At 42.4% G+C, this 13,263-nt stretch overlaps 1 protein-coding gene across 1 annotated transcript in view; it reads right to left on the bottom strand.

The window, feature by feature from the left end:
• Window positions 1-13,263, bottom strand: part of ITGA9 (integrin subunit alpha 9) — a 512,195-nt gene that overhangs the window by 40,638 nt on the left and 458,294 nt on the right. Inside the window, exon 25 of the mRNA XM_088464409.1 lies at window positions 919-1,038. Within this exon, the coding sequence (XP_088320535.1) occupies window positions 919-1,038 (120 nt within the window). The remainder of the gene's footprint in view (window positions 1-918; window positions 1,039-13,263) is intronic.

Below are 13,263 nucleotides of genomic sequence, written 5' to 3'. Positions count from 1 at the left end.
ATTCATATAAATAGCCCCATTACAAATATATTTACTGAGAAAAATGTTGATGTGTTCAATACTTATTTTACCTGCTGTAAATAAATATATATATATATAACTAATGCAAAGAAAAAAATAACTATTATTGCTATAAACGTTGAACATAGACTTGTAACTGTTTACTGCAGATACTGTGTATCTTATTGACATAGTACAAACATGAATTATTATGAACAGCAATGTAGCTAGCTAATCACTGCTAAGGAAAAGGTCATGAAAAGTCTACTTGCAATGATGTTGTCAAACAGTACTTCTGTAGATGCAGAAGCATGTAACATTTTTAAAGAACAGGCTATGCTTTTGGGTAGACAGCTCCTGTTGTAAGTAGAAATGCTAGGAAGACAAGGGGGCAGACGAGATACAAGGAGAAAAGCATGGAGAATAGAAGTCAGACAAGGGTGTAGAGATTGGATTTGGCAAGTGAAATGGGAGGAGGGGTGCATATGAGAAATGGTTGGCATTGTAGAACCTTTGAACAGAGGCTATTAACTATGCCACCTTTTATGGTTAATAATAATACTTAAAAAACACAATACTTCTCCAGAACTTTCACTAGCCCTTCTTCATTGTTACCCTCTCGCAGTTCTTAAGTCTGACTGTTACATACTACATCATATCTTATTTTCTGTCACTGCTACTATTGCTCAATATTGGATATCCTCATCTCCCCTCCATTTACTAAAGTTATCTCAAAGACCCATTTTCATTTCGAGATGGAGACTCAGGAGGTCCCATACTCCACAACCCCCTCCTCTCCTATCATTAAATGGTATCCGTGGCATCTATACGTGACAGAGGATATCTATCTATCTATCTATCTATCTATCTATCTATCTATCTATCTGTGTATATGATAATATACATATATAGTCTTACCTTTTTCAATATTTCTGTATTTAGCAGCATAAAAACATCAATGTTTCGAGTTTCTTCTTTAGCTAATAATGTTAAATTACATTCCAGCTCTAAACAGGGCGAATTTGATCTGCTGCAATCCTAAAAGACAATAAGGATTATGTCATCAGTATACTGTATACACGTTACCTATCCTAGCAGCATTGGATTATGGAATCTCTGCAAACAAATATGTGCTAGGTACTATTCATTCCACATTAAAAAGTGTTCATTAACGTCTTTATTATGTGTATTTTCAAATACTGAATATCTGAATAATTAATGTCCTAATGCTGGCAACATTTGTTTAAAAATATTACATTTAGCCACACTTTACAACAAAAAGCACATTTCAGCAAAACCTCTCATATGTTTCTGTATCACACACTGATTACAGTTTAGGTTCTTTCATCTGTATGACTCTTAACCAAAATGTCACTTACTGTTGCTTCACTTCAGTAACACACAGTATGCCACCTGCCAATCTGGTAGTGAAGGAACAGACTAAAGACCACCTCATACTCTCACCGGTACTGCTGATCATAGGGCCTGATTCAGACCCACTCGCGAGCGGCTGTCCGCTCGCAAGTGGGTCGATGTTCTGCACTGAGCATGCGCACGACGGATGCTTCACTTCAGTAACACACAGTATGCCACCTGCCAATCTGGTAGTGAAGGAACAGACTAAAGACCACCTCATACTCTCACCGGTACTGCTGATCATAGGGCCTGATTCAGACCCACTCGCGAGCGGCTGTCCGCTCGCAAGTGGGTCGATGTTCTGCACTGAGCATGCGCACGACGGAGGGAGCTCCGTCGTGCGCATGCGCCAGACGCGACGAGTGAAGGACTTTCCTTCGCTCGTTGTGTCTGATCAAAGGGGGCGTGCTGTCGATGTTGATTGACAGCACGCCCCCTTTGGTGGGCGTGCCGGGGGCGTGCCTCCCTGACGGGGGCATTCCTAAGGGAACGCCTACCGTCAGAAGTCGGCCCACTGACATCAGTAGTGATGTCAGTGGGAGTGATTTTGGCTCTGATAGAGCCAAAATCACTCCGGGCCTTGCGGTTGAAAACCTCAACCGCAGGCTCCGGCTCGCAGTTTCGATGGTCGCGATGGTCAAGACCATCGCGGCCATCAAACTGCACGATCGTATAGGCTGTGGGTGGTGACCCACAGCTATACGAGCGTCCAGGGGGACGCTCCATAGTTATGGAGGACGGCCCTCATTCAGAGCGTGCGCTCTGCTCAGAGCGTACGGCTCTGAATGAGGGCCATAATCCGTTCAACCACTTTCTAGTAATGATTGCATTAGTGTTTGTTTAGTCTGCAGCAGCACACAGACCTATCTGGAAAGCTCATCCCTTATTGCTATCATATACTGAATGCATTTCAAATATGGGATGCAAATATAACTATGGTGTGCATTCATTCATTTATACATGGTTAACAGTTTACAACACAGCAATGTAAACATTAATCTGTTACTGCTGTGTTAAATGGTGTTTTAGTATAGTCAATTGTTTGTGGGTCAAATTACCTATTTTCCTTTCTTTTTTTTTTTTATAATTCTTTATTTTAAATGGTCAAATAGAATACAATATAAGACAAAAAGGAGAACAAATACAGGGTCACAAGAAACCCAATACAGACCATATTTTCAACAATGATAGACAAATAAAACTATTCAAAAAAAATGCTTGGTAAGAAAGAGGGGGGGTAAAAAGAGGACAGATGGAAGGGAGAAATGAGGGGGGGGGAGACATGACATATCGTCTAGAAAATTAATACATACCAGACATTTTCCAAACCTCAATCGTTGCCCACGGGTCCATGCACCAAGTGTGCAGAAGGAGAAGGGGGACTGCGCTCAGCGAGCAGCCAGGGAGCCCAAACTTGAGAAAAAGCATGCCCTCAATCATGGAGGTAATAAGTTATCTCCTCCATGGTCACAATATGCCAAATCTGACTCTTAAGTACAGAGAGGAGGGGGGGGGGAGGGGAGTCTTTTTCCAATTTAGAGCAATAAGAGACTTTGCTGCAGCTAATATGTGTGCAACTAACTTTTTGGAAAATTTATCAATATTCGGGGGTGGGTAACACAATAAAAATATTCAAGGATCTTTTGAGATCGGAGCTTCCAGAACCGAATTTAGTAGATTATGGACAGAGTCCCAGAAGGGAACAATAATTGGACAGGTCCACCAGATATGAACCATAGTACCCCTACAGCCACAGCCACTCCAACAATCGGGTGAAGAGGATGGGAACATTTTATGAAGTCTCTCAAGAGTATAGTACTATCTGTAATAAATTTTATATGCATTCTCTTTAATTTTGGTTGCAATAGAACTTTTGGCTATCCCCAGTCTCATGTTGTCCCAGGCCTCAGGATCTGGAGGAGAGCCAAGATCTCGCTCCCAAGCATTTTCGTGAGGGCTAAGAGAGGGAAGGGTAGCGTCCAAGAGAAGAGCATAAATCTGGGAAATTAGACCTTTAAATAAGGGATAATGTCTACAGAGATTTTCAAAAGGAGTAAGGGCACGGAGGACAGATAGTGGAGGTAATGATCGTAAAAAATGGCGAATTTGAAAAAATTTGAAAGGGTTAAGCGTCTGGGATGGAAGTTTTATATTTTCCTTTCTTTATGAGGTATGGTAAAGGTTTCAGCTTTCACAAAGCTTTGTCATGGCGGCAACAAACCTGTCATATACTTGCATGGTGAGGGGCTAGGGTGGGGACAGGAGTTTATGGTTGTGCAGCTTTTATTTTATGCAGTGTGCTTTCTGGCTGAGTCAAATACATTGGAAGGAGAAAAGACAAGTATTAAGATATTATGTAAAAATTGTACAAAGGTAGAGTATTACTATAACTAGTTTTTTTGACCCGTCATTTGCCAGGTCACTAGCTGGTGTGGCTGTCATATAGCCTCAACTCATCTGTGTCTCTTCAGCCCTATCACTCAATGTTGTTGTGGCAAATTCAGGAGGCATGGCCACACCATCCCCCCCCTCAGAAAAAGAAAGGGGCATGCCACAAACAGAAAACCCACACGCTGCAAAGGGGCACCTTTGCAGCACCCTGGTTTAAATAGTGGGTCTGAGTGTGTGCAACACAGACTCACTGCCCGATGCTGTCTTCTCCCCGCCTCTTGTCGATGGGACGGGCTGATGGTGGTTTCACAGACACCTAGAGGTTGCAAAGGTCTGTGCCGCTTCCAGGTTACAGGGCACGTGTCCAACGCATTGTGCTCGGCCAATCGTGCTTCCTCAGGGACGTGTTCAAATTACACTTGCACAGTCCGCAGACCTAAAAATGGGACAATCTGCTTCCCATATTGAATCAACAAGGGACACAGCAAGTTGCTTTTAAATCCGGGACAATCACGTATTATACAGGACGGTTGGCAACCCTACTATGATTGACATGCTGCAGCCATTTAGGGGTGGGGAAGGGGTGGTGGTGACCAGTGTTCTTGAAAGGGGGGCATGTGGGCCCCGCTATTAAGGTGTGCTGAGGCCACGCAGATTTCCTGGCCCCAACAGAGTGAAAACACTGCCCATCCTGCGTAATCTGAGGGTTACTAAAATGACCAATGTTTTTGCAAATGTTTTTGCGTCTTTGAATGCAGCAGCGGATCACAGAAGCCTGCAAGAGGCATGTATTTACACAAGACGCCTTCTGCATCATTAGCATATTTACACACAGCAACTGCTTCCAAAGAAGTATATGTTGTGTGTACAGCGTACACCTCTGAAGGCCCATAGATACAGCATTATATAATAAATACAAATAAATGGACCAGGTCACCTTAGTTACCGCTGCCTGACCCCATCCCACCCCTGCTCTGTCTTCTCCCATCATACTTACACCCATTCCCGGTCCTCTTCTAGCCTGAATATACCCAGCATCTGCCAGGTCATCTCAGCAGCACCACCCTCTGCCGTTATACTTACCACTGTTCCCAGTCTTCTTCTCCTGATGATTGTCTATCCCGTCATTGCAGTATGCGTGTGCACATCACACCTAACATGCACAGCACGCAAAGTGACAACCGGGGCTCACACAGTACTCGTTAGGTGTGACATCAGGTCTATCAAGCTGCAATTTTATAATATGTTATCTGTCTGACACTCCGGTACTGATGAGGAAGGTCCTAACATGGCCACCATAGTGACAGATAATAATATCTGTGATGACTAGTGATGTCAGTCAATGACATAAGGATAAAGGCTGCGTAATACAGGGATTAATACTACTGCATTTCAGTGTTAAAAAACTTTCCTGATATCTTTTTGTACCAGATAAATATCATGGAGGGATGCGAGAAGAACCTCCAGATGTGTCCACATACATTTATCCCTCGTGTGCTACAAGTTGCTCCACACATAATGCGGAAGCTTCATGTGACTTGGTAGCGGCGAGCGTCTTTTGTGCGACTTTTTACATTCACCTTCAGCCGCTGACACTGTAACGTAGCGTTTTGCATGCAGATACACCCACACTCACAGAACATAGACATGCTGCATATCATTTTAATCAGCAGAATCTGCTTGTGCTATCTATTCGCACTGTTGTGCGAATAAGATGCATTTCAAAGTAATAAGTCGCACAAATTACGCTCAGTGCTACCGAGTCGCAGCACGGCCCGACTAGAGGGGCTGTTTAACGCGCAAGGAGGCTAGATGTATGAGGACCCATCTGTATCAAAGGACAAAGAGCATCCTGTCTGGCAGATGTCACTAGTCCCTAATGAACGGCTAGGCTGTATTTTGGTTCAACCCACATAATGGAAGTCTCTGCTATGCGTAGGACACAGGTCTAATTTAACATGTTAGAAAAACACAGCCTAATTTTTTTTGTTATTAGTCACAAGTAACATTCTGGAGCTGTGGTTACCAATCCTAACACCTCACACTATGCTCTTGTAATACTGCCTTAATGACATAATATCAGCAATATTTTGACATGGGAATAACTGATGTTGTAAAAATATACAAAAATCTCAGAATGAAGTAGGAATAGGAAGAACATTTTAAAACTACAGTTCAGGAAAACTACCAGTCCTTACATTTTATTACTCCAAACAAAATCTGCACTGTGTCCCTCCATGGTAATCCAAATATTACTTGTTTCCAGTGGAAAATAATATCAAATAGCCTTTATTGATCATAAATATGCAGTATTATCCTGTGTTATCCTGCTGGTAATAGAAAAATCGGGGGGACAAAGAGCGTGGGATCTTCCTGAAATTTCCACTAACCAGAACTAAAATTAACAACCAGAGTTGGTGCCACTATAGCAGGGGGGACCCACAGTGTGAGGTCCCCCCACAATAGTGCCAACCAGCCCTAGGGTCCGCAAAGAAGATTCAGCCCTATGCTGATAGCGCCACTTCTAGGCTGTGGGTGTGGAATTCATAATATTTAGTTAATAATAGAATAATTATTGTTATTTACTGGTATACTCTAGGTCCCAACTAGCCCTGTCAAGCCCAATTAAAGTGTCAGCATGCCCTATCATGCCAACATATTAGAATGGGCACTATTGTGTTAAGTCCTTGAAAAATGTATATAATGTGTTAGTATGAGGGATGTTAGGGAGACATTTGATAGGGTTCACCTTGACGTAGAGGATGGGCAAGCATTTTATACTCCATGTTAATTGTACAGTTTATCAAAATGATTTAGTATTCTTAGTGCTTAGAGTGTGCATCTGTGTTTTCTTTTTCCTGCATGGCACCACAATGGTAGCACCTCTTATAACGTTTACATTTATGGTGCAGTACAAGTCATCTCCCCCCATGTCCATTTAAGTGCCAGTAAGAGCACACACTGTAGAAAAAGCACTTAAATAAATATATATCCTCCTTAAAGATGGGTATTTTTGATCCATGTGGGCATCCTGGTACTTAGCAAGAAAAAAGAAAAACATATACCCATGACAGGTAATTGCTGGTCATTGTCATAGGTATTAATGAGAGCGTTCCTCTGTGGGAACGGCTGTGCTATTTCTGTTTGACAATGTTTGGATGTCCCCAAAGCTTGGACGATGCAAACATCTGGTGGTTACAGCTGTGACTATGAGGTAAAGATGGAATTTTCAGTGGAGAGATCCCTCTTGAGCACTACACACAGTACAGACAACATATTTCATAGTTGCCTGTACTGTACATACATAGGGCCTGATTAATTACAGATCGCAACTGCAGCAGATCGGTCGATGGTGCGTACTGCGTATGCATCGCAGTACGTGTGCATGAGTTAGCATTGCGATCACACACGCAGAAAGAAAGCCATCACACAGTGAGTGGTTTAAAGGTCAGGGTTTGGGGGTGGTGACGGAGGAGTGATAGGAGAAACGCAGGCTTGCCAGTCTGTTTAAACGCCATTGCATGGGCGTGCATAAATTAGTCACTGCGACAGCAAACGCAACTTGAATACTCACTGCATGCAACGAGGTAACGAATTTTTGAGTAAGGTCAGAGCTGCTGTAATTGTGCGTGAGGGGCCGATGTTACTCGATGTTCCCGATGTATACGCAGGACTGCAAGGTATTACGGATGTGAGATAGTGGGTGTCTCTATGCTGGCTGTGCGACGACTTTGCGATTGCAGTCATTAGAATATTTTTGCAGTGGACCTGCGTGCGTAATCTCAGGTGCGATTGCAATAGCGATCTGTAATGAATCAGGCCCATAGTTGGAGTTCTGCTACAAAAGCTACTATTTCAAGCAAGAAATGATCACATATAAAAGTAAGTACATAACATGTTATACAGTTATAGACAAGAAATTTTGAAGTGAAAAAGTGTCAGAGCTAGTTTTAGGCACTGTTACAGCCGAAGTCATGGGAATGGCTGATGTATAGAGAGATGAGCAAATGTCCGCGTTTCAAACTAGCGAAGCTGGTCCTATTTCTGCCAAATTTATACACAAGCTTTTATAACCGTGCAAATCAAAAGTTGTTTAAAAAGACTGTTAAAGGTAGGAAGATTTAAATACACACGCACAGACACACGCGCGCACACACATACAGTATGTGTAAGCCTTCATCATTCATAGAATTGTTGTAGAACTTGTTGGTTATTGTGTATTGGATCATAATGGCCCAGAACATCACCGACCTCTCTTTTTCATCCTGTTAGTCACATGGAGTGGGGTATGCTTATTAACATGGATATATTATTATTATTATTATTATTGTTTATTTATATGGTGCCACACTTGTTCCGCAGTGCCTTAGAAATTACATAAACAAATAAGTGAACAATAAGCCAGTGACTTACAGTAAAATATGCAGGACAAGGACATAGGGCCTGATTCAGACCTGGACGCAAGCGCTGAGCACTCGCAACCGGGTCGATGGTGGCCCAGAGCGCATGCGCACAGACCCGGATAGCGACGGGCAATCCGTCTCTCCGGGTTTTGTACCAAAGGGGGCGTGCTGTTGATGTTGAGTGACAGCACGCCCCCTTTGGTGGGCGGGGCGGGGGAGTGGCTGCCCAAACGGAGGCGTTCCCATGAGAACGCCTCCGTTTGGGGGCGGCCTCACTGACATCATGAGTGATGTCAGTGGGAGAGATTTCGGCTCTGTTAGAGCCGAAATCTCTCTGGGGCTTGCGGTAACGAGACCCTACCACAAGGGTCTCGTCGCAAGCCCGATGGTCACGATAATCTTGACCATCGCGACCATCTTCCTGGCCGCTCACTATAGCTGTGGGTGGTCACCCACAGCTATGCGAGCAGCCAGGAGGCCGTTCTAAAAAAAAAATAGCCCGGCCCTGATTCAGAGCGAGCGCTCTGTCAGAGCGTCCAGCTCTGAATCAGGCCCATAGTTTCAATACATTGCTGCATTAGCAATCATAACACTCAAATAAGCAACAGGGCATAAGCAAACAAGTGTTCGGTGCCCTAGTGGGGAGTAAGGAGTGGATGAAAGGAGAGGTACTGTATAAGAGGGTAGAGGGCTCTGCTCATAAGAGCTTACACTCTAAAGGAGAGGGGCAGCCAGACAGGGGTGAAACAGATGGGGTAGACAGGGAGGAAGGAACATGTAGCGGGTTAGAATGACAGCTGGAAGGCCTTCATGAAGTAGTGGGTCTTGAGAGCCTGTTTGAAGAATTGTAGAGAGGTGGAGCATCTGATGAGAGGGAGAGAGCTCCAGAGGTAGGGAGCAGCATGGGCAAAATCTTGGAGGCGGGAGTGGGAGGAAGTAATCAGTTGGCAGGAGAGGCATTGTGCATTTGTTGAACGAAGAGGGCGGACCAGAGTGTGAAGGGAGATGAGGTCAGAGATGTAAATAGGAGAGTAAATGGTGAGGGCTTTGTACAGTACGTGAGTGTAAGAACCTTAAATTGGGTTCTGAAGGTGAAGGGCAGCCAGTGGAGGGCTTGTAGGAGAGGGGAGGCAGAGGTAGAATGTTAGGGGAGGGAGATGAGCAGAGCAGCAGCTTTGAGGACAGATTGGAGTAGAGAGAGGTGGGAGTCAGGGAGGCCAGATAGGAGGAGGTTACAGTAGTCAAATCTGAGAATGACCAGTGAGTGGATGAGATGGATATATTATTATTATTATTGTTTATTTATATGGCGCCACACTTGTTCCGCAGTGCCTTAGAAATTACATAAACAAATAAGTGAACAATAAGCCAGTGACTTACAGTAAAATATGCAGGACAAGGACATAGGGCCTGATTCAGACCTGGTCGCAAGCGCTGAGCACTCGCAACAGGGTTGATGGTGGCCCAGAGCGCATGTCTTATTGTTGATACGGAAACGGCAAGACTGCGAGAGGTGCTGAATGTGTGGTTTGAAGGAAAGGGAGGAGTCCAGGATAACTCCAAAACAGCGCACTCTGGGGCTAGAGGAGATAGTTGTGCCATCAATTGTTAAAGAAATGTGGGAAGTGAGGTTATGTGGAAGAATGGGAAGATGATCAGCTCAGTTTTAGACATACTAAGTTTAAGAAATCGCTGGGACATCCAGGAAGAGACAGCAGAGAGACAATTGGAGATACGAGTGAGGAGAGAGGTCAGGGGAGGTAGATCTGAGTATCATCAGCATAGAGATGATATTGGTGGTCAAAAAAGCTGATGAGTTCACTTAGAGGACGTATAGAGGGAGAATAGGAGAGTTCAAAAACAGAACCTTGGGGAGCACCTACTGTAAGAGGAAGTGGGGGAGGGGGGGGAGATGAGTCATGAGAGGAGACAGAGAAGGATGGGTCAGAGAGGTAGGAGGACAGCCAGGATATAGAAATTAATACAAAATTTTAAGCTTCTCGGAAACCTACCCCAATAGGATCCAAGAAAAACAATCATATCTGATTTATGTTTATTGATACAGCTGAATCAACATTAAAGGTAGTAAATTTAGATTTCACTTGCGTGTGCATGGCTCATTTGAAATAACCTATTTAAGTCAATGGCAAGAAAAAACATTTAAACTACATGACTATAGCTTCTCTTTACAGTACAATTAGTAACATGATAAGCTGAAGTAATCTCGGCAGTTTTATTTTACACAGGATTCATATACTAACATTTCTCTGCAAATATGCCCAATTATGGCATTGCTATTCCGCACTATAGATAAATCTATAGCACACATGTAGGTCATATAATGTAGTTATCACTGTGTAATATACATTATCTTACAGACATAACGTTACTCTTACCAGACACAGCTGGCAGAAAAGTACTGGGAGATATAATAAAGCAATGTACTGTGCGGTAAGTGGACTATTAACACTCCACACACAGATAAGATAAGTGGATGAGCATGCCCAGAGCTCTTACCTGCTCTCAGGAGCAGCATATGAGAAGACAGTAAATCTATTTCATTCAGTACAAATGATTAGAATAAAAATGTCTTATGCTGGCCACACACATTGTAATCTAATCATACAATAGGATAATTGTCAGCAATCTGATAAGTCCACAAATGAAAGGAACGCAGTCTGTACATGTGCCAGTAACCCTTTTGGGTCAAAAGGCCAAATGTAATCTGGCATCAGGTATAGCATGAGACCCAGGTGGCACATAGTATATTTTCTTACACCAACAGAATCTGATATCATCTATCACTATGCTCTGGGGCAAGAGAAAGGGGCTCATGTTTTCATATTTGATAACGTGTGCGTGTGTTCCTAATGATGTACAGTAAGGGGGTCCATACAGCAGATTTTATGTCAGACCCCAGATGTCCTAGGGAAATAAATGATCCCTTTTTAGAGTCTACACTTTCCCTAAATATTTTTTTTCTCAGTCCGGTACTGTTAAGTAAACAAAGTAGAGTCTCCATGTGGGACAGTTGCAAGGCACCTCTAGAGTTTGGCAGTATAGGGATAGTTATACAATTTCCAGTTCAGTTATTCGTGCCAGGTGAGTCACTCTATTATGCTGAAGGTCTTGTCATGCTCTTTGCTAATTTATAAAGCTGCATACTAGGGTGTAACGGTAAGAAACAGAGTTTTGCCTCTTTTATAAAACAGGCAAACGGGAACAATATTTTTGCTGCTATTGTTTCCAGAGTACTGTACATGGTGCTGACTGATTTAAGATTTTTCTGGTACGTTTCCCTTTTATTTGTGAAAAAAGCTAATTTAGCTTATTTAACAAAAAACTGGGCATCAGAACTTCAAAATAAGCTCATTTATTATATTTAAAAGACATTTTTATAATCTCTCTCTGACTTCAGTAAGGTCTAACTTCCTCAAAAATAACCTAACTTAAAATACTTGGAACCATTGCACACCAATGATATAATAAAATACTTATTTTATATTTACAATTCCCAAAATAGTCTTTTATAGCCTGTCCATTACTGAAAAGTACTAGAACCACTGTTTAAATAAAATGTGACCATTTTTTAACTGATGTACAATCCCATATTCTGGTTTCATATTCGCATTTCTGAACACTGCAATTTTACAATCAATGAAATATGATGTTCAGATGGGCTGTAGCAGATCTCCTACCATGACCCATTCCAGGAGGGACAAAATACCCGGCTACTGGACTTCCCTCTCCCTCCTGGTATGGGTCATGTTGGGAGGTATATTGTAGTACTACAAATTGGTCAAAGAGAAGCAATAAAACACAGGCATCACACAGCTGAATAGCGCTTGTACTGTATTACCGCTGCATGCAGCATAAGTATGCCCCGACACACGCAGGGAAAGATTATTTAGCTTTGCATACTACTGTATGTATCTCTGATGGATGTACAGGGTGTATTTCAGAAAGAGACATAAAATGGATTACCAATTTCACAATATTGTGGTGAGACCTAAATTATCCTGATTTGCACATGGGTAATGGTAAGCAATGATAACATATGTTGCATAATACAACATATACTTAACTGTGTAGATGGGAGTTGATTTTGTTTTGTAAACATAAGCACAAACAGTTATGGGGGGTAAGATTCTACAAACTCTTATGGTGCGTACACACTCTGCGATTTTACTGAGCGATTGCACGATTACGACATCGCAATCGTGCAATCGCTCAGTAGTCGTGCACAAATCGTGCAGTAAAATGTTGAAAGCGACCAGTGATGCACGCGTCCGCTGGTCGTTCCCAACATTGTCTATCACCTGAACATGCAGGCTAATCTGTCGATAATGACAGATTGGCCATGTTCAGGAATGAAGGAGGGTGCCTACACTGAACGACTGATCGTTCAGTGTAGGCACTACAGGGGAACAGGAATGACGGTACGATTACGATAGGTAATCGTACTGTCTTTCCTGATTGCCTAGTGTGTACGCACCTTTAGGGGTAGATTTAGAATGCGCGCAGTTTGGCTTTGACCAATGTATTTAAATCAAGCATAATTTAGCACTTATTTTTATTGTTGTTTTAAAACCATCAGTCAAAGCTGCCGATTAACCGCGGCAAAGTAAATTTACCCCTTAGTTTTTATGAACATCATGAGGTTTAAGGGAAAAATAACAGAGTAATATACAGAATACTCTAAGTTGTACAATTCCAAGCACCTGAAGGAACTTCTATGTTGGTGGTAGGCATACTCATATACCAAAACATTAATGCTCAATGCACCAAGGCGGCATTTTTTTACAATATTTGACCCACTATTTCTGATTAGAAGAAAATAATAATCTTTCTCCTAATTTGAATATTGCCTATTCCTTCACACATTTATACAATTTTTATAGTTATTTTATATACACCTTTTACTATATTTAAATGCAATCAATTCCTTACTATGGGGTTAATATATGAAGCAGTGAAAAGTATGGAGAAGTAGAGCAGTGGAAAAGTTGCCCATAGCAAATAATCAGCTTTGAAGTAGCATTTATCAGGAACA

Source organism: Taudactylus pleione, unplaced genomic scaffold (genome assembly GCF_031769625.1).
Source record: "Taudactylus pleione unplaced genomic scaffold, aTauple2 ptg000054l, whole genome shotgun sequence".
NCBI classification, from domain to species: Eukaryota; Metazoa; Chordata; class Amphibia; order Anura; family Myobatrachidae; genus Taudactylus; species Taudactylus pleione.
This window is presented reverse-complemented; position numbering and strand designations above follow the sequence as displayed.